The 27,928-nt window shown below is 43.8% G+C and overlaps 2 protein-coding genes across 2 annotated transcripts; one reads left to right on the top strand and one right to left on the bottom strand.

Annotated features, from left to right (window-relative positions):
- Positions 1-438: 438 nt before the first annotated feature.
- Positions 439-4,670, top strand: LOC125022129 (dual specificity protein phosphatase 7-like). Its single transcript, XM_047608481.1, has 3 exons — positions 439-1,339; positions 1,964-2,392; positions 3,070-4,670. Exons 1-3 carry the CDS (start codon positions 940-942, stop codon positions 3,378-3,380), a joined length of 1,140 nt encoding a protein of 379 aa, XP_047464437.1. The 5' UTR covers positions 439-939; the 3' UTR covers positions 3,381-4,670.
- Positions 4,671-11,902: 7,232 nt separating this feature from the next.
- Positions 11,903-15,745, bottom strand: tnnc1a (troponin C type 1a (slow)). Its single transcript, XM_047569136.1, has 6 exons — positions 15,606-15,745; positions 14,333-14,363; positions 14,046-14,192; positions 13,356-13,470; positions 12,658-12,794; positions 11,903-12,501 (listed from the first exon to the last, which is right to left on the bottom strand). The coding sequence occupies exons 1-6, from the start codon at positions 15,627-15,629 to the stop codon at positions 12,470-12,472; spliced, it is 486 nt and encodes a 161-aa protein (XP_047425092.1). The 5' UTR covers positions 15,630-15,745; the 3' UTR covers positions 11,903-12,469.
- Between the last annotated feature and the right edge of the window lie 12,183 nt (positions 15,746-27,928).

Genomic DNA, 27,928 nt, shown 5'->3' with positions numbered 1-27,928 from the left:
CTACCAGCTAGATGCGGTATTGCAGCAATAATTTGAAGGTGACAGTAAACACATACAGGAAGAGCAGTAAATAAGTTGCACATGCCTGTGTTGCCCTTCAAGTTGGAAATGACTCATATGCCATAACCCAGACCCGTCTGAAAGGAATATTTATGTAAATAATATGTTGCGAAATGCCACTAAAATGTAGAAATCAACAACAGATAGAGGCAATATTGCAACATGACAGTGAGTGCAGCAATTCTGCATTTGAAAATAAATAAATAAAGCTCATATATGATCCCAGATCCTAAAGGAACTAAAGCATGAGAATATTACGATAATATTTCAACGATAAACATTTGCACATAACCTGCACATGGATGTTATTCTGCAGGTTGCAACACTTCTACTATGACTCACGCACTAACCCGAAGCGCGGAAGGGAATATTTAGAAAATTGCAAGTGACAATATGTCACGGAAATGCAGTCGTGTGATAACAATCTCCTTAAACGTAGAAACACCCGGTCATGTTGGTCTGATTGACAAAAAGACGGCTCCATTGAGACAAAACTTTCTGCTGTGACTTTAAATCGTAAGGAGTAAACTCCTCCCTCTTGAGTTGCTTTACTGTCAACTAAAAAAAAAAAAAAAAACCCTCCCATGCATCGGAATGGTAAAAAGAGATTGCGCCTGGAGGATCCTGGTACGATGCGGAGCGGTTGAAGTTGATGAAGAGCTAATTACTCATTTGCGTCCGTGTCTCGTAAATCAAAGAGCGTCCTTTAGGTCTCACCGGATCAGACTGATGGAAACGGAGACGAGGAAAAGGGGGAAATCTCTTCGCTCGAGCAGAAGCGCCATGCACTGGTGGGGCAACATTTAACACTCCTCTTTCTTTCTTTCTTTCTTTCTTCTCCCTCTTCTCCTCGGGTGAAATGTAGTTTGCCGTCGCTCGATGGACTATGATACTGACTCCGACATGTCTAACGTGACGCCGAGTAAAAGCGTGGAATGGCTGCAACTCGAGCTGGAGTCCGGGGGCGCTTCTCTGCTCCTGCTGGACTGCCGCTCACATGAGCTCTACGAGTCATCCCACATAGAGAGCGCCATAAACCTGGCCATACCGGGGCTTCTGCTGCGGAGGTTCAAGAAGGGCAACCTGCCCATCCGGACCATCATCCCCAACCACGAGGACAAGGACAAGTTCATGAGTCGCTGCAAGACGGACACGGTGGTCCTGTACGACGAGAGCTCCGTGGACTGGCAGGACGGCGGCGGAGGAGGTCCCGTGTCCGTTCTGGGTGCACTTCTCCAGAAGCTGTGGGAAGACGGCTGTAACGCGTACTACCTGGAAGGTGAGTTTCTTTTCCTTCAACGTGTTACACTAAATCAAATTATACGGGGGGTTTTGTTTGTGTGTTTGCACTGGTAGGAAACTAGTGCGGTTAAATTAAATGTCCTGAAAGCGTGTTTCGGCGCAGTATTAGCACAACTTTATAAACGGGAGGCAAAGCTAACAAGTGTTTTTTTTTTTTTTTTTTATAAAAAGGGGGGTCAATAGTAGACGGGGTTTTGACGCTGTGATACTTTAAAATTTCAAATGTCAACTTTAACACGATGAGACGACAATATAACGGTTTATATTTTGTTGTTGTTGCGTTATTACACGTGTAGACGTGTGCGCTCAGACCGTGTCGCGGCTTTGAAGGCTGCTGTGAAGTTTGCGTGTGCAGTGGACTGAGATTCTCAATTAAAATTCCAAAATGGCGGCGCCATGTTTTGCTCCAGCAGGAACAGGCATGCATTTCATGAATGGTGTGTTTGGGGGGTCTGTACAGCTCTGCGTTCAGCACTCACCACAGCCCGCTGCTATTAGAAAGTGAATGGAGCGCACAATTTACATCCACCTTGTCATTTTTTGTTGATGGTATAAACATATAGATGGGACCTGGTGAAGTTGTGTTTTGGCTCTGTTCCAGGTGGGTTTGTAAAGTTCCACACAGAGTGCCCAGAGCGCTGTGAGACCCTCCTGGACAGCTCCTGCCCCAGCTCCTCTCCCCCGATGTCCGTTCTGGGCATCGGGAACCTCAGGATCAGCTCCGATTGTTCCGACGGGGAGTCCGATCGAGAGCCCATCAGCGCCACGGAGTCCGAGGAGAGCCCCATCCCCAGCAATCAGCCCGCCTTCCCCGTCGAAATCCTACCCTACCTTTACCTTGGCTGCGCCAAAGACTCCTCTAACCTTGACGTGCTGGGCCGCTACAACATCAAGTACATCCTGAACATCACGCCCAATCTTCCCAACAAGTTCGAGCACGACGACCACTTCAGGTACAAGCAGATCCCCATTTCGGACCACTGGAGTGAGAACCTGTCCCAGTTCTTTCCAGAAGCGATATCATTTATAGGTGAGTTGATAACTGGTTTGACTGGACGTAGCACATCACACCTTTCAGAAACAGTGCATGCGTGTGTTTGTTTAGTTCCTTGTTTTGCCAAAGTTAGTGTATTTTACGTGGTGAGTACAGGAGAACCGGACTCATTCTTTTAGTGGAGATTCAAACCAAAACACTGACGAATAAAACAGGCACGTGAATGATGCGCTTGTGGGATAGGTGCCAGTTTTACGTGTGTGTTCTGTTTTACACAGAACAGCAGTACATTAACCTTCAAAGTGAACACTTTTTTTTCTTTTTTTTTTTTTTTTTTACTCCTCCTCTTCGCACCACCACAACATCGTGTTTCAATTTTGCTTTTGATTCCGTGTTTCTCACCATGACTGCACCTGAAACCACAGCGTTTCATTTGTTTGTTTGGTGGTTGCAGCGCTATATGTCATGAACTAGTTTCTTAAGATGTTTAGACATAGAAGGAGGAAGGAAGTGTTGTTTCCACTCTCTGGGGTTGTGTTTGATCGCAGGTTAGAACTTACCCACCACAGACGGGTTGCTTGTTACGAGCAACAGGGTGCTGCTGTTTCCTTGCTCAAATGAATTGTTGAAAGCAGAACTGCAATCATTTGCTGCTGTCTCAAAAGTTTAAATATCACTAAATGAATAATTCTTACTTTCCCTTCTCGTGATAGACGAGGCTCGGTCAAAGCAGTGCGGTATCCTGGTCCACTGCCTGGCCGGCATCAGCCGCTCAGTCACCGTCACCGTGGCCTACCTGATGCAGAGACTCAACCTTTCCCTGAACGACGCCTACGACTTTGTCAAGAGGAAGAAGTCTAACATTTCACCGAACTTCAACTTCATGGGTCAGCTCTTGGACTTTGAGAGGACGCTGGGGCTGCACAGTCCCTGTGACAACCGCTCGACCAGCGAGGAGCAGCTCTTCTTCACCACACCTACGAATCACAACGTCTTCCAGCTGGACCGGCTCGAGTCCACATGAGGCTCGATGACGTTCGGAAGCCTCTCAGATGTTAGCTGACGTAGACCGCGGGTCAGTTACAGTATTTGTGCACCAAAAGGGACTGCGTCGACCTGTTAGAGGAACAGCAAAAGAAAAAAAAAACAAAAAAAACTGTTAGATCCGCTCGATGCCTTAATGTCTAACACGAGGAGGAATTCTGCGATCCACCACACATGGCATTAATCGACAGTCATGTACAGCCATAACAGCAGGACGTTTCATAACTTTCCTAATAAAGTTAAGATTGTTATATGACTGTTATTTGCTATTCACCAGCTGTAAAATGGATGTTTGTGAGGTGTCTTCGGCCAATCTGAATGTTTTTCCCGGGGGGGATCAGTGTGGGATGTTTTGCTGGTGTTCTATAGCCGAGGGCAACAAGCTACTGCGGTGATCCGACCTTGAATTATTGTCCAGCTTGCAGCCGTCGCAGGAAGCTTTCACTCTGAATACCTTCGCTAATATCCGGTATACGTTAATTGCATTTTACAAGCTTGAATGGCGATTGCTGCGTTTGTTTAAGCTGTGATGTTTTTAAAATATCACAGTTTAAATATGTCATTCCTAAGAAGCACTCCTGTACATTCTTTTGCTTATAACTGCATTATTTGCATGTTCTACTGTACCAGGGACCTTGCTTTGTAACCATCGGGTCATATTACCAGTTATTGCCAAGGCCTCGATCGTACCTTAACATGATGTTGAGCTATATGTCAATTACTTTGTCGAGGTATATTGTATAGGACTGGCGTTTCTTTTCTCTTTTTTTCTTTTTTTTTCATCAAGGTTGAAAGGAACAAATATGTAAGTAATGAGTGCATAAACAAATGGATGTCCAACTTCTTTTTTTTTACTCTGACATTCTTCAGCCTGCAGCTACTCTTCCTGTGGCACAGCATTGTTAACGGAAGACACGATGTGTAATTAGTTGTTCTCTGTTGCCAGTCTCAGAACAAATGAGCGAGTTGGATGAATAAGAGGAAATGACTTTGACTAATGTGTTCTTACCTCACAGAGAGAGACGTTTTCAGGGATTTTTATACAAAGGCATCTCATCATGGCCTCTTAAAGTGCACCCAAGGGCTGTTTTTGTCTGTTTGTAAAGATGTACATAAATGGAGGGGGGGCGGGGGGGGACCTTTTCTGAAAATCATGAAGGATATGAAAGTAACCCTGTTCGGGCGCTTATGTATAGTACATGTAAAGCTAAATGTCCAAGACATTGTGTACAAGTTTATACAACAAATATATTGTATATTTTTACTTGAATATTTGTGTTTTGTTCCGTCCTTTCCTGAAAGTCCACAGCACCCTCTCACAAAACATAAGCGGCTGTGTGAGAAGCAGACCGCTCTCTGAGTTGTTCATGCCGTCTAACCTCAAGGCTGTAGGTGTGGTCAAAATTTTTTTTTTTTTTCTGTCCACTCTGATGCTTTGACTTCCTGTCTGCCACAGGCTTTTTTGACACAAAGACAAGTGACAGGGCCGGATCTGTCAATACCGCAGTGCAGACACACCCACTGCCACTCAAACAGCGCTTAAGGGAAAAGGAAGATGACACAGCACGCACTCTGCCACAGATACAAGACTTCCGACCTCTTCAACCCGCGGAGAGATCAATTTTAATAACAGTGTTGCGCAGTGGCCTCGTGAGGTATTTTGTCCTCAATTAAAGTGATTCTCACATTCGCGGGCAAGCTGTGCAGTATCTGGTGAATGTAATTTATTTTAAAAACAACAAAAGAGGAAATGAGAGCTCAGTTAGTCTAGAGCAGGAAATAAGCATTTTATTGCTCCCATGTCACCATTTAAGAGCTGATATTCAGAAAACTGTAAAAAAAAAAGTGCAATTTGGAGGTATTCTAAGTGGCAGGGACTTTACAGCCTTTGTCACTTCACCCAGCAATCAGACATCTTCAAGTATTTCCAGATTTATTTATGAAGTTTCACAAGAGAAGTGAAGTTTGTTCTCTTTTCTCTCCCTCTCTGTTTTCTCAGCTTTACGTTTCATTCCGGCCGCCCGAACTTCTCGCTCGGCTCGGTGTTGTTTCTGCCTCGTCGGGGAGATTTATGCATATGTTCTGCGCCGGATGACAGAAACATGATGCAGTGAATTCCCTTCGCTGAGGAAAATTGTTTCGCGAACAGGAGCCAAGCCTTCCTAATAGACGGGAGGCAATGTTCTGTAGTCTGTCCGTGCTACAGTTCACGGTCCAATAACTGTCAGTCCGTGGGATTTAATGACTTAAACACAGCACTAAAGCTGTCGCGGATCCAGCTCCGGGGCTGAGATGAGCGAGAATGTCGTAGCGGGGCTAAAACCAAAACTTACTTTTCTGTGCAGCCACACGGGAGCATGAAGAGACTTGCCTAGCAACACCTCGTGTTTGCGATAATAAAGACTGTTGAATGATGGGTTTTCGAGCATGACTGAACCTGGCAGGCTGCATACCTGCAGGGTAAAGCTATGATTAGGTCTGAAAAGACACCCACGATAAGGAGAAGGTAAATGGGTGGCTGCAATGCGTGAAAGATAGACGTTGCAGTGCCGGGAGATGATGGAGTGTGAACCATTAATCATGGTGACTCGCACTGTACAGCTACACTATATCAGCAGCGCTTCACATGAGTAATGATTTATCAACGCGCGCACACCTTCGCATACCAGATTTTATTGTTGCTGCACACTGCAGTTCCCTTCAGGCACTCCTCTTCAGGTGGAATGTACAGGAAGCGTCTACATGTGCGATTCTCATGAAGCTTCCATTCAGCACTTTTTTTTCTTTCTTTTTTTTCTAGCGCGGACGAGTTTCAACTGCCTCTCGCCTGAATATTAAAAATACACTTTCGTGTTATGTAATTATAAATTGGTTCCTTTTCTGCTGCCAGCTTCAAAGCAAGGTGTGAGGTCCTAAAGGCTGCGCAGAGGAAGGAAACATGAATGAGCGTGAGCGTGACTTTAAAAATAAAGGGTTGGTTGAGAAAAATATGATTTCCGCGCGCGGGCAAAAAGGAGGCCTGTGTACGATATGTGATATACTGCCACGGTATGTTTAGTGTGCGTTATTTCTGTCCTGTTTTGATCACTCTGAAGGGAAGCAGAGGCTAGGGCAGCGCTTACTCAGCAGTCACTGCTGGGGGAAGCAGATGTGCATGAGTCTGACCGGGTGTTAGCTCGAGGTGGGGTGGGGTGGAGTGGGGTGATGTGAGGTGAGGTGGGGTGGGGAGTGGGCGTTTGTGTGTGCCGTTGTTGAGGCTGCATCCAGTCAGAGCTGGTTCACACCTGCTGTGGTTCTAAGGACATACTTAGCATACTGCATGACTGACAGCAACCTCACAGCTGCTGCTGGTTGGGATGCACAACAACAGGGACGACGCGTTCCCTTCAGCTCGGCCTCCGTGCTCACTGACGGCCCGAGCTGCTACGAAATAACGCACTTCAGACGCGTTTTTAAAGGAGTCACAATTATCCTCATAAATGTCTGGGCATCCTGCTGTAAAGGCCATTTGAATAACTGCCATGGATTTCTACTGCCCCGCACTCTCACTTTGTTTGTGTATCAGCAGATGTTCGTGGCCGAGGAGAATAATCCTAATCTCAGTATTTGGCCCGACGCTGTCACTGGCATCATGGCACCGAGAAGGGGGGTGACATCATAGATGATGTGCTGAGCCATGCTCTCGATTCAACATTCAGTCAGAGTTGTATTTTAAGCATGTGCTTTATACCAGCGACAAATCTGAACCTTTTAAATCTTCATATTACACTTTATCCATTCTTACTTTGGGCCATAAAAACTGTATTTGTTTGGTGTCATCTCATGTTTTTTTTGTTTTTTTTTACAAACCCATAGGTCTTCAACAGGGGGTCCGTGACACCTACGGGGTCCATGGAGGTACTGCAGGGAGGTGATTAGACATTTATATATATATATATATATATATATATATATATATATATATATATATGTATATTGTTTTTTAATCTCTCCCCACAAATTTGAATTTCTTTAAATACACATTAACATAAATCCAACCTATGTTAGTAAAGAGATAAGGGATAGCTTAATATTGAATGCAAAATTATAATAATAAGATATACTAGGCCGAGTTCAATATAGAACACATATAATAGGTAGGGAGCCCCTATTTAATCGTCCCCATCAGAAGAATGAAACCTGTACGAACCTATAGTTGTTCTCACAAAGATATTGAGTAAGAATTGATCTAAAATCTATATAAGGGTCCATTACGCAGGTGTTGAAATAACCAACATAACAAGTATGAAAACACCTTCAAATCACTTGGTAATCTTATTTGCTTTGCTGGTACCAGTTGCGAATCAAGTCATGCTAGACTTTCCAGCCATCTAACAGGAAGTTTCTTATCTTTCCAGGAACCTCCAACTGTCGAACTATCTTTGCAAAACAGGCCCCCAAACTCTCTCAGGTTGTGGCTGTGAATCATCAGTCTTCCCTGAAAGACATGCATGTTCTCCTTGGAGGACGAGGAGTGTGAGTTTTGGCAAAGAGAATACTGGGTCATGTGTAAAGCAGAGCCACATGGAATCCTAGTGGCAGACCGAGGCAGCCATCTGTTAACGCCAGAAGTCTCTCATTTCGTGGCCAATTTCACCATCCGGTGATGTACAGTAGTGGCCCGCGCGCACCGAGCGCAGGAACAAAGTGATGTTTGTTTGCAGTTTCATCCGTGGCAAAATGAACGAAAAAGTGGAACATTCCTAGTGTCCCGCTAGACCCAACACGGAGTAAAGGTCATCTGTCTATCATGTGTTCTTGCTCCGGAACTGATGAGGAGGCCGTGCTGGGAACTGTCTGGTATGCCGTTCACACAAGGCCATATGTTGCTTACAGTACTGAATCGCTGAGTGAGCCAAAGAGCGTGCCTGTGTATTCGGGATGTTCTACGTCACAAGTGCCCGAAATAAAGATGTCGTCAAGGGCGGGGATCTCTTAAGGGTCAATTAAATCATCAAATAATCAGTAGGCGTCCTGAAAACAGGTCAAGACGTGGAGGTTTACACTGTAGTGTAGTGAGTCATACCAAAGTACATTACTCGAGTGCTGATCTATTGTCTATGATAATTCAGTGACAAATTTGAGGATGTTGTCCAGTTTTTAATCCACTTTACAGCCTTTCAGCTCATTATTTTGTTTCTCCTGACGTAGCTCAGTCTCTCTGCTTTCAGTGCCTTGTTTTGACCGCAGGAGTTAACTGTTCTCACAAAAAACAGGCTTGCTTTTTAAAAGCCCAGCACCGAACAGCTGGGGATCTTAAAGAGCAGCATGTTTCCGCCACGAAGAAGAACTCTAATTTATCACAAATTCCATCAGGTTACTATTTACGTGACAGTTCAATTCAATAAACATGTGATCAGACAGATTAACAATTTGTGAAATGATTAAAAGCAGCGTTAAAAGCCAGACTGTACACTAATATGTGGTCACATGCTGTTTCTAAAGTCAAGTGTACAGCGTGTACTGTATGATCTGAACGCTTCTTCCACCGTTTCATATGCACAGCCACAAGTTTCCTTTCTGAAAGTGGTAAAAATAGATAAACCCTCCAGTGATGCATTTAAAGAAAACAATTGCTGTTATTCATGTGAATCAATGAATAGTTATTGTGGAATTCGAGAATTCTGTGTCTCGTAGTCCTGCTGATCTATGGGCCATTATGGCTGGCCAGTCCAGAAACAGTACTTCAGTGTTCTCAGCGCCCGAAGTGGGATGGAGCGCCATGATACAATATTCTGTCTGTTCCAGTTTGATTTGCAGTCCTTCCACTCTCTTTGTCTAAAGTGTTCCACTTCCTCATTGTGTATTTATGGCAACAAAAACAACCTACCATTCGCTCTCCTAAAACAGACGCATCGTCTAAGGTTGGGTATTTGGTAACTCCACATCCGTGTTTGTTTTTTATAGCTGTCGATGTGGTTCACAGATGACGATAAAGCCAGCCTTTCACACTCAAGGTCCGGACTAATAATAGAACGCAATCATTAAAAGAAATCACAATCCCATGACCTTAAAAGAATAACAGTTGACAAAGGTGTTAGGGGCGGTGGGAGCTGGGGTTCGTGCGTTTTGTGCCACGGTTAATGGTGAAAAACAGGAGATTAATCTGCAATATTTGGCACTGGACGACTTCCAAGACCATGTGATGCAGAGGAGCAAGAAAAACAGGAATCCTCTAAACCCAAAAGCCCGCTGGCTTCAAACATGGTCTGAATGTGTGGGCGGCGGAAAGATGGTATGACTAGTTAACGCCTTCCCAGCTCCAAATTGTGTGTGGGGTATTCCTTGCTCTTCCGGGGATTTTTATGCATCTATAAATCACACTCTGCTGGGAAAAAGGTTATGAAAACATCACCCTGCTGGTATGGCTCAGTGACATGGTTTCAAGACAATTTCACGGCGGATCACGACTCTTATGTGATCTAATGGTTTCAACGGGCAATTTGCAACACGGTGAAGCAGCTCGTTTGAGTTCACTCATTGGCCTGACTCAATCGTAGCCAATGGAGTAACCTATTGTTGGAATAAAACTGAATGAAATCAGTTACATAACACTGTTAGCTTATTGTTGCCTATGGAAATCCCTCTGCTTCATTCACTTTCAACGGTCAGTGTTACACAGGGCACGAGGGCAGCACACAAAGAGGAAATAGGTGTTATGTTGACTTATGTTCCCACTATGCCATAGGTGGTTCATAACCACAGTGTGTGTGTGTGTGTGTGTGTGTGTGTGTGTGTTAATAACAGCCGGCATGAGTCATCCGGCCTGTCTTACATAACCGCATCACTTCTCCACCCAACTTGCTGCCAGTGCGCCACACCCCAGATTCATTCACACGCTGCTCTGCTGCTGCCCAGCCTCCCATTGACGGCAGAGAGCGTACTACTCACGCCGCTCCATGCTGCGGCAGACCCAAGTTTATGAAGAGTTCACAAAGCACTTCGGTTTAATACGCCTGATACAAACCCAGCACCCCCTAATTTGGGCATTTTATAGGTTCACTTATGGTCAGCGCAGCTGTGGTGGAGACAACCGTAGATGATGTAGTGTGCTATATCAGGCTGGGGGAGGTTAGCCTGGCAGGGCTTGTTGTGGTTCCACGTTGGATGGGGTTTATAATCCCACGAGTAACACACGACCGAGGGGACAGATTGGAGTTAACAGGACCCCCAGGGAAGCAGAACAAGATGGAGATGGAGGGAGGTGGGAGGGCCTTTGGTCGTTGTCATCAGTCAGGCCACTTACGTCAGCTGCTCTCAGAAAACACCGTCAATCTCGATTAATGCGACAAAGTCATGCGAAAGGTCACAAATTGAAAAAAATACTCACAAAGTGATCGCTGCGCTCTCGAATTCTTCACTAAAAATCTTATCTTTGAAATTCTGTATTAATACCACAATTTTAAATAGTTTGCTATATTGTATTTTATTTTAAGTGATTAGGAGGTACACATACCATACTATGCGTCAAGCTGTTTCCATCAACAACTACCGTCTGTCTCTGCTAAGAGTGGAACTGTGCCGTGAAATATCAGTATCTCATCTTGAGCTTCCAGTATCCGAACCTAACAAGCAGATGAGACTGTGTTTTCCTGCTGACATCAAGTGGCCGCAGCACTAACTGCATGACTCCTCACAACTGTAGCCCGTTAAGGTAGGAATAAGGATTTGACAACAATTACACTAGGATTATTTTTTTAATGAAACACTTTCAATGTTTGGTTATGAAAACCTAAAATCGCTAACAGAATGCTATTTTTTTGTTTCTAAAATGAAATGGTTATTAAATGTGTGAAAAACAATCACTCTACTATGATAATCCAGATGTTTTAGCGCGCCACCATATATGTCAGAACTCAGTCTATATTTACAGTGGAAGTGTTATCTCTTCGGGGTCGAACAGCATTCTTTATTAGGACAAAGGCGGCTGATTGCCAACTGGTGTCGGTCAATCCAGATCCCCTAACATGGTCACTAACATGATTAGACATAAATAGCTCCTGTCTCAGTGGACTGTGTAACTAGACACTCACTAAGCAGCCATGCGAAGCGTTGACATACTTTAGACAAGTACCACTACACAACAGAAATTACACAGACCACTCAATTTTTTTTTTTACAGCGGATATCTCAGTTTCACGCGCGTCTCTTGCCGTGGCCAGGACAACAGGGACATTTCAGCCCTTATTCGCTTGTTTATGCGCTCTGTGAATAGCCGGGCAGAGAGTCAAGCATGTGATGAGCCTGTAAAATCTGAACGCCGACAAAGACGGGCAAATACTAGCTGTTTGTTCCTCAATACAACGGAGATGACTGTGTTTTCCACACTAGAAAAACTAGTAAAACATCAAATACGCCGTCCCAAGGTTAGAGTGCCATGTCGCAGTGGCCCATCGGGCCAACCAGGTCTTCAGAAGATTAAAGTTGGATAATTCAGGCGGAGTGAAAAGCTGACCAAATGACTGCACTGACAAATGCATGTGTTTTATTACGTGGGTGCACATTCCAAGCAGACCTTTCATGTAGAAACATGCAGACGTTCCAGGGACACGAGAGCGGAATAAGAAGTCCTGAGGGTATTTTAGACATACAGCGGGATTCTGTAGATTATTCTCAAAGTACGGTACAGTACGGTTAGCCTAGTCTTCAAGAGCTTGATGTTATGTTAGCTCATGGATATGTCCTGCTTTGTGCACACATACATTTTCTGTCCAGTATGTGACACCATCTGTGGCAAGTTGACATCTCAAGCAGCCCAAGTGGGGAATAGTGTTTGTCCTCTATATAAAACATAAGTAATTTGGATACATTTACACAAATTTTGCATACATGGGTACGAAAAGCTGTCAAAAACTGTATTTACAACAATGCAAGAAGGGACAGAAGAATACAGAAATGTTCAGATACAGTATTTGACTAAATTTTGCATAGTCGTCCCATTGTTCCTATCAATGGCCTTTCAATTCCAGGTATCCGCGGATGATCCACAGAGAAAAAAAAATAACACTCTGCATCTCCTCTTGTTCTGGATTACTCCACTCCTTTCATGAACTCCAAAAACTCTGCAAAATTAAGGAGATGAGCAATAAATACAACAACAAACTGTAACTGTAAGACGCCTTCATCGGTGTCTCATTCAGCACGTTGTGCACAATGAGGAATGCAGGATGAAGGTCATAGAAAGTGTTATGACACCGCGATCAGTTCAAACTCCTCACCATCATAGTCAATCCTGCCGTCGTTGTTCTTGTCCCCGTCTTTCATCAGTTCTTCGATGTCGTCCTCAGTGATTGCCTCTCCTGTAGATTCCAGCATCACTTTGAGCTCATCCAGGTCAATGTAACCATCTGCGTTTCTGCCCAATCAAAGGAGAAAAATCTATGATTTTCCACAAGACAAACATTGATTGTTTTTTTGTTTTTTTTACATTAAGCTTCTACAGGTGGCGGCGGGGGAGGTGGCAAGTTTGCGGGCGACTGATCGGAACTGGAGCGTCTGAGAACCGTCAGTGTGAGGAAAGAGAAAAAAATAAATAAAACAGACTGGCAAGTTTGTCCTTTGATGCTCAGGCGAGGTGTCTGGTTTGCGCGGAGTGGGTGTTTGAAATATTCTGAGCTGTCAGGAAGGATTATGGAGCAAACTACATGATGTACGTTGCACAGCTACTTGGCATTTTGTCAGCGCATAATTGCACATGGGGAGCACAGTTTGCTGGAACCAGGCTATGAGGGGCAATTTGGTTGCTAGACTGTGGTAATTTTCTGACGATAGCATCCTCTTGTCGAGGCTAATGTGTCCAGTGTCCACGGGCCTGCGTATCGTTTGTTGTAAGACGGTGCCAGTTGACTGCTCTCACTGCATTAGTGCTTCGGAGTGCGATAACGGAGCGGACAGGGGTCGAAAACGTGAAACTTACTTGTCAAACATTCGAAACAGCTCTGCCAGCTCTTCCTCTGTCTTCCCTTTGCTGTCGTCTTTCATGCATCTCACCATCATGACCAAGAACTCGTCGAAATCCACCGTGCCACTCCCTGCACACACACACACACACAATGTCACTTCATCACAGTCTTAAACTGGAATTCTCTAAACCGTGAGAACTTTTCCTTGAAGGCACACTCTGTGAGCAAATGTATTCATGCTGGCAATTCTGAAATGAATGATTGAACAACTTTTAAAGAGCAGCTTTTACACCCAAAGTAAGCAAACTGAACCTTAGCTTATTGTAGGTTAAATATATTGTAAGGAGACATGATATTTAAGTACAATGTGCATCGTCAAAAAACAAAGATGGGGCCTTTAAACGTGTCCTTTTATAGCAGACAACATGAGCACACTGAAGCTTTATCCAACAAAGTCGAGATGCTCTCTTCTGTGTTTTATCAGTGCATCACATGGGGAATTCAAGATGACTCATGCATCATCTGATACACATTTCCCTTTAATTCAGCCTGACACATCTCGTTGTATTTAAGAACCTTGACTAGCATTTGACATTAAGTTCAGCGGGTCTGAACCGGAAAGCTAGCTGATCCGTGGAAATGAACGAGCAGTCATTTAGCTTTTTTTTCTTTTTTTTTTCCTGCTGTGGCCTTTTTTGATTTACCGTCTTCATCCACCTCGTCGATCATCTCCTGCAGCTCCTCCGGAGTGGGGTTCTGGCCCAGCATCCTCATCACCTTCCCCAGCTCCTTAGTGCTGATGCAGCCGTCCTCCGCATCTTGTACGAAGATGTCGAAGGCGGCCTTGAACTCTGGAACGCCGCAGCAAGCACAGACGCACAAAAAATAACAAGCCTATTACAGCACTGTTTTCCCTGCATGCTACTGTGAATGTGGGAACTACAAAGGACTTAATCATGAACAAATAAAATCAACTGAACGATTTACGCACCATTTTTCTGTTCGTCTGTCAGCTGCTCAACCTGGAAGAAGATGCGACCAAATTTTATGCGTTATACCGCCATGAATGTTTGCATGTACTGATGTAGTTGTAGGTATATTTAAGTTTAGATCTTGGGTAAAGATATCTAGGAACATAAAGTGTAAATTCAGTTTCTGGACTAGATTATCTCTCGTCTGCTTGGGTAACTCCTCAGTCAACAAACACTGGGCCACCCCTGACTAAACGCAGAGACCTGTATATCATATGTAAGAGCCAGTAAGACAAGGAGTTAAAAATAAGCAGACAGGAGGATCAGGAACCACAGAGAAAGGACACAACACACAGTGCTTTAAATTAGCATAGCTGTGGATCTGACCCAACAATGGAGCAGTAATCCTGGAAAAGCTACCACGAATGAGAGAGGGAGACAGCTGCTTATGTAAGAGTTATTGTCTGTCGTCCACTATAAATTAAACACACACACACACACAGACACTCCGAAATTCGCACTCCTCTGGTGATGATGTATGAAAGAATCCCTCTAAACGGACACGTGTAATATACATTCCTACGTGCTGCCTCAGCTGCACCGCTCACTTGGGATGTGAGTGGACAGGACAGCCGGGTGACTGTCCAGGCAGAGGTGGACATACAGCCACGCAGCACTCGAGCTTGCAGATAATGCTGGAATTCAGCCGTGGGGGGTTTTATCTAAACCTGAAGCCCTTCTCTGGCACCAGAGGACCAACAGACACAAAAGAGTCTGAGCAATGGGGCCAAAATTAGCCACGTGAAGTGGGACTGGTCCATTTGAAGTCATGAATGAAGCGGAGGAGCACGGAGCAGGGACGTGGCCTGTCAGTGACCTCATGACCGGCTCCTATCAGAAGTGATAGACCTCAAGCAGGAGAACATCGAGAGGTGTATATATGGTGCTGCGGCTCTTTTGACATCAGATGGTGATGGAGGCGATGTGCTGTACAAGTAACATCAACTGTAATTTGTCAGCCACTCAAGTGAAGTCAGATAATATCAGATGGGGGATTTTTTTTTTTTTTAGAAGACAAATAAGTGCCAAAACTTTCCATTATTATAGCCACTTAAATACAACAAAAAACATAAGTCTTGTGAGCTGAGATCGTACAAGTAAGTGTTAAAGATCATGATTATGGTTTGTGATTCACGAGAACAAAGTTCTGACCCCAGATTAGTTCTCACAGAGTTTTGCTGAGCATGAAACAAACTGCACATTTTCGGCCGTGTGAGTGGTGAGAGGACGTACCGCTGCCTTGTAGATGTCGTTCATGTTGGAGGCTCGTCCGCTGCCTGTCCTGACAGTGTCCTGGCACGAAGGAAGGTGGTACTGTCCAGCTCAGGGCAGGACTCCTGCCTGATCCCGGGAAGGGTTTTATAGCCGGAGCCTGGCTCTGGTCTGGTCCCTCCCTGGGCCAAGCAGCCTCCCCTCTGCTTGTGCTTGATTGTCCACCCAGGAACCATGTGTGTCTGTGCATGTGTGTCATTTGGCCAATCTGTCACAATCACCCGGCTCAGATAAAAATGCGGCAGCTCTTTGGGGGGCACACTTTGGAATGGAATGAAGCGAGGGGGGCTTGCATGGAGAGACCTAATCTCCGGGGAGGGAGGGGGCACGGGGGTGTTGGCTATAGAGACACTCAACATTCCTCTAGACCTGGACCAGGGACACAGAAGGCTCAGGAAGTCGTGGGTCTGTAGGACGGGGGTGGTAGAGGAGGTAAGAGGCTGGGATGGGATTCAGCCAGCAGATCATATAGAGAAGGAAGGCAGCTCTGAGTGGTCCAAAAAGGCCATGATGATGTGAACTCCAGCATGGACGTCTTAAGTCTCAGGGGCCTGGATCACCTAAACAGAGGGCAGACATTACTCATGTTAGACCTTTGTTTTACTGCCATAACATGACAAAGTGTTTCTCGTAAATGCTATATTTGGTCAGGTGAATCACTTTTGAGCTGAAAGCAAGGGGCGCTCCTAGGTCGTCTAACTCAGAGAGAAAATAAGAAGCAAAATTGCTGTTTTCCCAAACAAATAGATTCAAAGCTCTGGAAGTTTCTGCTTCAACTCCAACACAATAAAAGTCACCGGGATCCTTTCTTTTTCTCGTGTTCATAGGATTACTGCAAATATGTTGGACCAGAACAACATAGTTGTCCTACCCATAAAAGTGTTGGCAGGTTGCTCTTGCAGTTTACTGTGTCAGTTTCTGTGATGTGAGTCCTACCAGATATTAAATTCCATCGACTTCCAACAGGTTGGGGTGAAACTGGAGAACGATGAAATCGGCTTTCTGAAAACCTTCAATATAATGAATTATCAATAAGAAGCAGAATTTGGCCAGAAGTTAAATATCTCCACATCCATTTATGTTCAAATCCATCAAAGTCAGCTACGCAAAGAGGCGGGTTCACTTGTCTCTCTGTTTGCTTTGGGTCAGACTGAAGTCAATTTACTGATAAATTATAGGCTTTCATCATTTCACGATTTCTTCTGTATAAAAGTTAAATGTAATGATTATATGGCAGGTGTCATTCGGTGGACAGGAGGATGTCGTATCTACTGGGAGCACGCCTCTAACCAACTCCTGATTTAAATTCATGGCTTTTTGTGTGCAGCAAATTCTCAGTCAGCAGAGGGTGCTGTTCACTACATATCAACTAAATTAAATTGTTGCACAAGGCTGCCTCCAGATATCAAATTTATCAATAGGTGAGGAAATCTGGGTCAAACAAACCAAACACTTGCAGACACATTTAAATTGAATTGTACAGTGTGCAAGGCTCCCCGGCTTTTTTTTTTTTTCATGCTCTTTTGAAACAAGGCCATCTCAATCATTTAACTGTGTGAATCAAACACGTGCTCTCACAAGAAAAAGCTTGAACACACACACACACACAGGCACACACACACACACAGGCGCGCGCACACAGAGCATGCTGTGGCAGGCATTCTAAGTGACGAGTGATCATGCTGGTTTATAATGGGATGCTAATGGGGACTGGCACAGCTTACAAGCATCATGCAGCAACTCAGAGAGAGAGACAGAGAGGCAGCTCACACTGAACAACATACATGTCCTACACTTACCTGACAAAGACCTCACATCAGTGCATGTCAGTCACTTGCATTAGTGTGAGCATCCGTGGAAAAGGACAGGTGGTGAGGTGAGGGGGTGATGGGGGTGATGGGGGTGACGGGGGACGTGATGCACAGATTGATTCGTGTGTGCTTTCACTGTCGCTACTCCAAATTCTCATAACCAAGACACACTGCGCTTCCCTTGCACGTTGCCGTTGGAATTCGGAACAGAAACGAATCGTCATCAGTGGCATCGGCTCAATCAGCTGAAACCCGTAGCGTGCTGATGAGTCCACATGGTCAGCCAGACAGATTCGTTTGGAAAGCCGAGCGCAGTCTGGTGGGTGCCAGGAGTGCCGAGCAGCTCTGCAGGGGGCACTAGATTCTAATGTAAAGCTTTCCCGAGCACGCACACACATGCACACCCACGCACACACACACCGTAGCACCAGAGACTGGCATGCACATCAAAGAAAGCATATGGAGTGCTGTTTCATTGGAGCTCTCCACCAATTTCCTCTTACAGAGGAAGGCTGACGAAAGAGCCAGCCATCTCCTCCACACAGCGCAATCAGACAGCGCATCTCAAATCCACAATTCACCGCACACCGCTTTTTGAGGGGTTGCCATAGAAACTCTGCTGGGTAGTAGCGGGCAGAAAATGAGAGGAGATGAGCGGGGCTATTTCCCCCTCCACTTCCTTCTCTGCCTCCCTGCCACCACATTTTGTCCTCGGAGTGACTGTATTATTTTCCATTCTTTTGCCTTCTATTTGCATATGTGCCCACCTCTGAATTGCACGGACGTGTGGCGCGTCGCTATCAGGGTTAACAGTTTGTCACATGTGCACCTGAACCGTTCATGTAAATGAACTGAATCCATACGGTAACATTTCGTGCCTCTGGATGAAAAGCGGGAAATCGCAGTGCGATTTGAAGTTTCACAAGCATGAACGTTGTTTCTGCTTGTGAATCCTGCTTCACGTAATAACAGTAGTTTTACCGTTAGCCTAATAGCATAATTGCCTAAGTCACTCTTTGACTGTTACAATTTACGAAAACGTTCAAATGTGACTTAGGCAATTATGCCATTAAAAGGCTGAATGTCCAACATCAACCAAAAATATTTAACTGCAGAAAACATTAAAGATTCCAAGTGTGCAATATGTCAAAAACACCCAAGGTGTCATGTCCCACGCTGGCACTTCTGAATCAACTGAACTGCAATTGCAAAGATCTACTGCGATACAGAGTATACGTCGGGCCAGTATAAATACTGATGTGATATAATGATTGGGTTGACGTGCAGCTGAGCTTGAAGCATAGGTCCTATGCTCTCTCCTCCTCCCCCCTGTGTCCTCACCTCCTTGATTGCCAAGAGGAGGAGGGGAGCCGAGCCTGTCAGCCTCTCTTTCGTTCGTTCTATTCTTTCTTCCCTTCCTCTCTACGTCTATTTCACTCTCCCTCTGCCTCCTTTCATTGATGACCAACCTGTCAGAAGCTCCTGTTGTGGCAGCCTGTGAATGCTCTGCGTGTGACTGAACGACGCACGCTGCTAGTTCACTTATGAAAGCATCTCTGACCGGCCAGCCAGCGTTTTAGCAGAGAATCCCAGTTTCTCATCAGTGGCAACGTCTAACTCAAATTGAAGGTTTTGTTTTTAGAGATGAGGGAGAGGGACGCCTTCACTTTGCTTCACTGCGCTCTGTAGTTCCTTTTCTGAAACTCTTTGCGCCGAGGCGCTTGGCGTTACACAGTGTTCCTTACATCAGAGCTCTAATGAGCCAGTGGCCATATTAGCTCCGGCGCAGATACAGCCACTCGCTAACTTTCTGCCAGGGGGCAGCGTTTTCCAGTCCACTGGACCACCAAGTCGCTTACCACCCCTTCTAGCCCCCCACTTCCCCCCCACCCAACTTCCATAACAGTGCATGAGACACCCAGAAAAGATTTCCCCTCAGATATATGGCAGATGAAGTTCCCTTCAAGCAAGAGGGAAAATGTGTCTCTGCTTTGTGGCAGCAAAAAGAGCCGTTACAGTGTTGTCTGGAGATTAATCATCGGGTGAGCTGTGCCGCGGCAGTGTTGATAAAATAAAAAGGACGTTTGTCAAGTGAAATCTTAAAATCCATGTGAGGTTTCCTTCCTGTGTTGCTGCAGTTTGCCTAACTAACCATCCACTGCATTAATGCAGTTTGACATAAATACTCCACAAAATCAGATGGTGACGTCTTTAGAGCCGAAACATGCCTGAATGAACACAGACGTGTATGTGCTAATGCAAATGAATGTATTTAGTGATTGTATTAAGGGGTTTTGCACCTTAGATGCCAATAACAATTTCCACCCTGTGGTATGCCAATAGGGTGGACAAAATATTTCTAGCGAAAGGCAACCAGTCCCTGCTATAAGCACAAGAATAAATAAAATATGTGAATGATCTCATTTCTGATAATATTTCCAGCCAAACCTGGAAACATATATGGTTTGTAAAAGTAATATTTAGGGCAGAGCTGTTGCTTCTCTGTAACACCGGTGACTTATTTATTTTTAATGAAGTAGTAGTACTACTAGTAGTAGTAGTGCACTACACAAATTATATAATTGATCTAGACTATATATCATGACACATTTTATGCAACACTTCACCTCCTCAATAAGTCTGGTTTATATTGCATATAGCCCTTATATAACCCTCCTAACTGACTCACGATACCAGTAAACTCACTATATGGGATATATGAATGAATATGCCTTTTTATCCCTTAATAGGAGTAGAAACCCTATTTTATGTTTTATTTTTCAATTTCGACACCTTCACCATGCTGAGATTTAATAAAAATAAATGTATATGAAAATTTTAAATTATTTTTATGTACAAATTGATGTACGTGAGCCCCAAATAACAAACGCTCACATGCACAGATTTTTATTTCAAGCCCTTGTACCAAATGACAAGGGCTGCCTTTCTTTCTCCCTGCGTGCACACACACCCCATTTTGGATTTGTCAGTGTCGCTGCCGTCTCCTCTTCGCCTCAAATAGCTGCTCTCTGAAATGGAATCCAAGGGCCCTCAGGGTTTCTGACAATGTTTCAGACATTCCTAAGTAAAATGAATAGTGGCGTAACCTCAGCGTTGTTACATCTGAAAGTTTCTCTGCTGAGAATGTACAGGAAGAAGGCAGCGTCCCGCATTGCGCTCAAAATCTCATTCCTCCACTTTTAAATAAATACTATGCTTCACTCCTGAGACATGGCATAATAATAATAATAAAAAAAACAAAATGGAAGAAAAATAGTATTTATGAATGAAAAATGAACGTGTAAATTGTGTTCAACTTTTAATACTACCTTTAAATTAGATATCATAAAGATGATATGTAAAGAAATAAACATTTTAGAGGAAAATTTTCGGTGTATAAACCATCACGAATACATTTTTCTACTGATATTTAACTGAAAAAAAGGAACGTGACTTAAAGTCTGAAGCTAACAAATTATGAAGCTAACAAGCAGGCAACTAAATGTATGCACATGCATGTTGAAAAGATGACGGGTTAAAAAAAATAACTCTGTATGAGTAAATTACAATATCTGAACTCACCACCCACTACTGCCTTTTGTGAACTCAGATCTTATCAAAAAAAAGGGGGCTGTACGTATGGATTACACGTATGGATTTGGAGCCCGAATACCGATATGAGACTATGAGATCTGTAAGAGCAGCATTTATATATGCCTCTTGTTTTTCGAGGATTATCTGGCTTGAGGTGAGGTGAAGGTACAGAAATATTACACAAAAGACTGTAATATTATCAACAACAAGCCACGAAACTTACCAAAAGTTTGATACATTTGCATTCCTTGTTACAAAGGATTCTCACAAATGAAAGAGCAACAGAAAAATGTGTTGTTTTACCAATTTCAACCACAGACAATCCATCTTCTGTGAGATGCGGGTCCCAGAGTACAGTTTTATTTGTTATACAATCCATGGAGCTGTCTGGGGATGAATGCCCTCCAGAGGCTCATTCATAACAGAAATTGGCCTGAAATGCATTGGTCCCGCAGACAGTCTGTGTCACTCTTTGTATGTTTCACTCTCTCGCTTTTTTTTTTTTCTCGTGCGCACGCCCATGCAAACTGTCACAAGCACACACTAACGCGCACACACGTTCCCCGATGCCCCCACGTTCTTGTGCATTATTGGGGGTTGCACTGCGCTTGGCCTAAAAGAGGGGAAAAACACCTATGCGTCTTTCTGCATTCCTGCAAGTCCAGCCCTGGGCCTGCTGGGCTTCAGCAGAGTGTGCCGTGATTCGACAAGGCCAGCGACGAGAGGAACTGTAAATATCCGGCTGTCATGTGACTCACTTCGTGGCCTCGAGGAATAATCTAAAGGTCAATGTTTCCTGATGCCATTGCCAACAACTAAATGAAGTGACTTCATCTCTCGCTCATGCGTTTGCCCCATTTTAGGAGACGGATACATTGGAGGTGCTGCATCACTCGTCTTGTGCGCCGCCGTGATCATTCACATTTCTATCGGCATGCGGGGCAAGAACATGCCGCCCCCGCCACAAACACACAAATGCACACGAGGTGTCTTACACAAGGCCGTCTGCCATCTCTACATGTGTGCAGATACACACACACTCACACACACACACGCCAAAGGGCATGTAGCACGCAGTCACAACCTCTGGGTTCGTCCTCATGCATGTCATGTCTGACAGTGACAGCAGTATATTAACACATCGCCACATCTCCGCTCATAAAGCTAAACGTGATCCATGTTCTTCACCCCAACCCAGTGCAAAAGGTTAAACACCACCATTAGGGACTTCGCTAGCTACAAGAACGAACGACGATCTATCTGAAATCAAAAGGGCAGTTTCTCGACGCAGCTCCGTCGTGAATGTGTGTCTCTCGTCCTTACGTGGCTGTGAAAGCTCGCGTTTGTTCTAAAGGCTTTCATTTTTACACCCATTACAGCTAATGCATCACAGTTTGTGTAATGTAGAGGGCTCTCATGGAGGCCACAAGAATATTTCGCTCAAGCGTGGAAAAAAAAGAAGTACCAGCAATCCTGCGGGCCAAAATAAGCCGCAATTTAGAAATAAAGGCCCAGAAGACTGTTCAAAAATACATTAAGAACAGTCAAATATAAGGTAATCTGTTGGAAGGGAGGAAGAGAGAGCTTTAACTAGCGGGTGTTTCAAGGCAAATAGAAAGTAGATGCTGACAAATGTCCAAAAACCTCGAAACTCTTTAATGCCCCCAGTGGAAAAAGCCTCTAATGGAATATCTGCCTATGTGCTAAAACATTCATCACACTGATTAATTGGGAAACTTTAAATCCATTTCCAGTCTGCCAGTGACCTCACTGAATAAAATGTGGTTCACTTTGTACAGTTTACTGTGTCATGGGGAGAATTTGGAGACCACGGAACAACAAATACATCAAACTGGACTCTCAGCAAATAAATAAGACAAATAAAGACAGGCAAATTGACAATTATAGATATTTTTTTCTTTTTTTGTTAATGTCAACAACTCATTTTGAAGACAGCCTTACATGCCTTCTAATTTGATTCATCTATTTTCTAAAGAAACTTGTACAAATCCAGTCAGTATCTGCAAAAGGGCCTCTGCTCTCCTACTGCAGCAACAACAAAACAACTCACAATGCTCGCATGCGATGACCTCTTCTTTGTATGTTCTCCGGCGTGTTCTGTCAAAATGTTGCTACATCCACATCCACATGTACCAGCCTACAACATATTGTATTCCATCCGGGAATGAAATACGACAGATATATTTAAACACTGCTTGTGTAATACATCAGTATCCTTCTCCAGTCTTCATGCGGCTCTAGTAACCCTGGAGACACAGATTACTGAATGGTCCAACAACTGGGTAAAGACACAGTAACCTGAGGGGCCAGGAGTCCCTTGAGCCGTGTAAGAAGTGACAGTTATTAACATTTCTAGCTTGAATTCAAAGTGTTCAGTGTAAAATATGAATGTAGGACCAGTGGCGCCATAAAGGGGGAAAAGTTAGGACAATTCCAAGAAATATAGTATAGTAAAAAGTAAATTATTAAACCATCATCATAAAAAAATATCATTGTTTAATATAATAATAAAATATAATAGTAAAATAAGTGAAAATAAGTAATTTTGGCTCAATTTCGGCAGTAAAGTTAAATATCAGCTAATAAAAAGTTAAATAATACTGACCAACCACCCCTGTGATTTTTCATGAAATGGTTTGGTCCTGCCTTAGCGCATTGGTTGCGCAGGCAGCAGTCCACACCTTAGCTAGACCAGTCACAATGCTGCCCAGATGCAAAGGAAAGTTGTGTTTAAAAAAAAAAAAAAATAGAGACAAAGGAGAGACAAGTATCTGACCCACTTCTTCTGCAAAAAGGTGTCTACCCTCTACAGTTTGCGAGTGGTAGAAATGAACCTGTTGTTCAGGCAGCCGCTGATTTTCTTTCATGGGGCCCAAAATTCCTGGCGGCGCCCCCTGTAGGACCGCCTCTGTATAATGTAGAATGGGTGAGGTGTGTTTCATTTTTTTGTGTAATTTGTATATCTCTATAAATAAATAAATAAAATAAGTTGTTTTGTTAAAACTGTTTTGATCCAGATGTTCTTTCCTCTGCTGAGAGAGCCAAGGCGACATCTGTTTCGGCAGTGGCCCAAACGCACTCTCAATAAACGTTGAAACAGTGCTGGCTGTTGCACCGCTAGACGTGAGTCTCTAAGAACAAATGACTTTTGAATCATTCATTTCAGGCATCATTTATTTAGCTCGTAGTTCCCCATTTGCCACGGATTGTGATATGCAAACAAAATTAGTTTTTATGGCAAAACAAATGCCGCACCTCACACCTTCCGTATTCTTTCTGGTTAATGCACTGGGTTTGTGGGAAGACTTTTAAATAAGACTTGAGGCACTTTTACAAAACTTCTCTGCTAACTAAGGCCAAAGCCAAGTGACTGTAGCGTTTTGATATACCTCAGAGCGGATTGCGTGTTCTTAAATTAGACTATTATCAAAGAAAGAGGGTTGAAACTTATCCAGTAAAAAATCCCACACACGCTGGCAAAGCTGCGCTCCAGTAGACATTAATATAAAGTTCAGCTGAATTACTAAAATGAAATAAGCTTCATAGATTCACTTGATATTACCTGAAATTGACAGTTGTCAGTGTTTGCTTAAGAAAATTAATAATAATAAAAAAAATACTAATGCCACCATAGTGAATGGAATAATAGCATCTACTGAAGTGGAGAAAAGCATCTAATTAAAACACCATGAAATGCTAAGCAGTGCCATTAGGGTAGGCTTAAGGACAAAATTCACCCAGGCAGGTAATTCATGTGCAGGGTATGCTTTTGGCGTTCTTATGAAAAGATGTAAGATGACAGCAACAGGCAAAATACATGGATGTGTGATTAGCTTGTTAGGCTTCCATTCGACTACTTCCCAAGTTACTTGTACACAGCCCTGTTTGTGCATCTTGTGTTTACCTGCAGGCTGTACTCCAGCTTATTCCAGCGTATCTAGAGCCACTGGTATTAGCTGACCAGGCTGATGGCGCTTGTGATTGTTACCACCTTTTTCTTGTAATTAGCAATTACTGAAGCTCTCCTCCAAGACGTTGAGGGAGGGGGCTGAAGAAGTGGTTTGGGATGGATTAAAGCTGACGTCAATGGCAAATGCAAATGCGCTTCTCCCAGCTTTATGTAAAAGCTCTGAATTGGGAGCTTAGCAGAGAAATTTTGTCCACATGTTCCAACCCATTCTTGTCAGTGCTGGAAGGATTGCGTGGTCTCACTGATGGGTTGGACGACCAGCTCCCTCAGCTTTGAAGCTGATAAACCTTTTAAAACCATGACAAATATTCTCCTGCAATTTTGCCAGAGGAAAGGCAAAGAAATGAAATAGGTAGCAGACACAAGGAATATGAAAATTTAACTCCAGCCACCTCAAACTCCCCACTCTGCAGCCAAGTTTTTTTTCTTTTAAAGGGTTTACTCTTACAGGGCTTTGAGCTCACAGCTGCCGTCTGTAGCGCAGTCATTTTCCGGGTTCTGAAAACACATCGTCATGTGATAATCCTTCATCAGCGTAGCAGTCAATAAGGTAGCTGCACGAAGGCCTGCGGTGTGCAGTGGAACAGCAAGCATTTTGCTGCGAAACCTCCATGTCAGCGGCCGACATGGCTGCATGGCACAAGTTAGGCGGCAAGGGTGACACATCCAGACAGTTTCCATAGTGATGTGGATGAATGGAGGGGATTAGCAGGGGCAGTGTGGGGAGAAAGGATAGCAGGCTTCTGTCAAAGCTTCCATTTAAAGGTTTCCATGTCTTGGCTCCTTCCTATTTGGGCATGCTGATGATGGACCTTTTGCTTCCCTTCACTGGGCACACTTCCCCTCACGCAGAGACATTTCATGTGCATTGAAAGCACTGTCTCCATTTCTGTTGAAGTTTCTGGGGTGTAAAATATACGACGAGCCACTGTGCACGGAAACATGAAAATGTAGGAAAATATTACAATTACATCTCGCTGCCTGATGGCAGTTGGGATGGGCACCACCCACCCCCCTCCGACCCTCTACAGGACAAGCAGTTATAGAAGATGAGAATGCGAATGAGATATTACAATTACACCATCAAAGAGCAAAGCAAGAAATGCTGCACAACACCACCGTTCAACTTTCAATCTCCTGTTTTTCTTCCAAACTCCTTCACATCGCACTGCGTGGATTAGTTTGCCTTTGAATGTGCAGAATGTAAAGTTAAAGATGAAACAGTTTCCAGTTTGTAGCAGTAATTTTAAGGGTTTAATCCTCACTGTATCATTATGGCTATCCATCGTGACAATTTAGTTTTGTGTATAAACCCAGTAGCGGCGCGCACTCAGAAATATAACAATTAATCAGCTCTCCCCAAAAAGACCAGGAACCTGATTATAGTGGATTTGTCATTCATTTGTAATCAAATTGATTTAATAATTTTTTCCCCATCCTCTAAGCTGCAACCCTGTTTGTAATGATGTAACAAGACTAGACTGTCTTAGACTTAGAGGCGACGTGCAACTCTTAACAGCAGGGAAAAGCATACAGGAGGAAGAAGCATAAGACAATTAGAGTACAATTTGAATGGTAAGCTATTACCATACTCTGTACCTTTGATGTTAAGCATACATGAATACGTGCGTATTGATGGTGACTTAAAACGCATTTAATGTAGGCAGATATAAAATAAAGTATACAAATGAGAGACAAGAGAGCGATTATTATGCTTATTGTGGTTCATATTAGACCAAGAAAGAAAGAAAGAAAGAAAGAAAGAAAGAAAGAAAGAAAGAAAGAAAGATACTGCTGCAGGACTAACACACAGGTTCAGTGCCAATGCTAAAGCTGACCTCAAAGAAAAGGTTCCAGCACACTGAAAGTGTCCTAAAATACGAAGACAGAAACACCAATAGAGTCTGCGTAGACTCTTGTCTGTTGAAGGATAAATAAAATAATAAGAAAATCATAAATCTGTGCCCGATTAAGCCGCCTCCTGAGAATAAGAGCTAATGTTGGGGAACAGGATACAATTATTTTAACAGATCAGAGAAGTCGCTCATATTTTATTTAAATGGTGGTTTAAATGACACAACTCATCACGCTGCACAGAATAAGAGCATTTAATCAACAATAATTGGAATTTACTTTATATTTACAAATTATTTTGTGCACCTATCATCATTTCATGAAGTGTCCTCTCCTCTCCCTTTATTCGGTGATGTCCAGTATGAGCAAGGAATCAGCTTATACAAAGGACTATGCTACATGTGTGTGTGTTATCCTTGCACAGTTACAAACATAAGTCAAGGCAATAACACTATGATAACAATTTACTGTTTTTCCAGCATGTTAGCAGTAAATGTAGCGGCCGGTGTAATCATCACAGATCACCTCTGTAAATTAGTCTGTCAGCACTGGAAGCAGCGTGTGCAATTTGCCACGTTACCTTTCTGATATCGATAACGCTGTTCATAACAGCCATTTAAACGGCTATTGCCGGAATACAACCAAATTCACGGTTCTGGGATAATTCATTTCAAAGGGCCTTTCAAAAGCTCAGCGCGCGTTTGTACGTTGGCGCGTATTCCTGTGCAGCCTCGACGCGCTTTTTAACCCTCAGAAGCCTAATCTGCGCCATTAATGGACTTTTTGTAGAACTTAATTAACCATTTTCAGCGATAGAAGCACAGCAATCCCAGTAGAGCGCCATATAAGGAGGGGGAGACGGAGACCGATTATGCTGTTGCCTAGCAACACATGTACAAAATTTGAAGCGATTTAGTGCCCCCATACTGGTTATCACGGAGGTCATATGTTTACTAAATCCACACCGTGTGCTGGCTGTCACACGGGGCTGTCAGCAGAGCAGCACGGGCACCTGTCTCCGACCTGCTCGGTGC

This window comes from Mugil cephalus, chromosome 1 (assembly GCF_022458985.1).
Source record: "Mugil cephalus isolate CIBA_MC_2020 chromosome 1, CIBA_Mcephalus_1.1, whole genome shotgun sequence".
Lineage (NCBI taxonomy): Eukaryota > Metazoa > Chordata > Actinopteri > Mugiliformes > Mugilidae > Mugil > Mugil cephalus.
Note: the sequence above shows the minus strand (reverse complement) of the source record. Positions and strands in the feature narration are given on the sequence as shown.

Bases quoted from the DNA above. Each gene is read 5' to 3' on its own strand.
- LOC125022129 (XM_047608481.1), top strand. From the start codon at position 940: ATGGACTATGATACTGACTCCGACATGTCTAACGTGACGCCGAGTAAA. The intron at 1,340-1,963 runs GTGAGTTTCTTT...GCTCTGTTCCAG, and splicing joins TAACGCGTACTACCTGGAAG to GTGGGTTTGTAAAGTTCCAC. The intron at 2,393-3,069 runs GTGAGTTGATAA...TTCTCGTGATAG, and splicing joins AGAAGCGATATCATTTATAG to ACGAGGCTCGGTCAAAGCAG.
- tnnc1a (XM_047569136.1), bottom strand. From the start codon at position 15,629: ATGAACGACATCTACAAGGCAGCG. The intron at 14,193-14,332 runs GTGCGTAAATCG...GCGGCGTTCCAG, and splicing joins GACAGACGAACAGAAAAATG to AGTTCAAGGCCGCCTTCGAC. The intron at 12,502-12,657 runs GTGAGGAGTTTG...TTAATTTTGCAG, and splicing joins CGGCAGGATTGACTATGATG to AGTTTTTGGAGTTCATGAAA.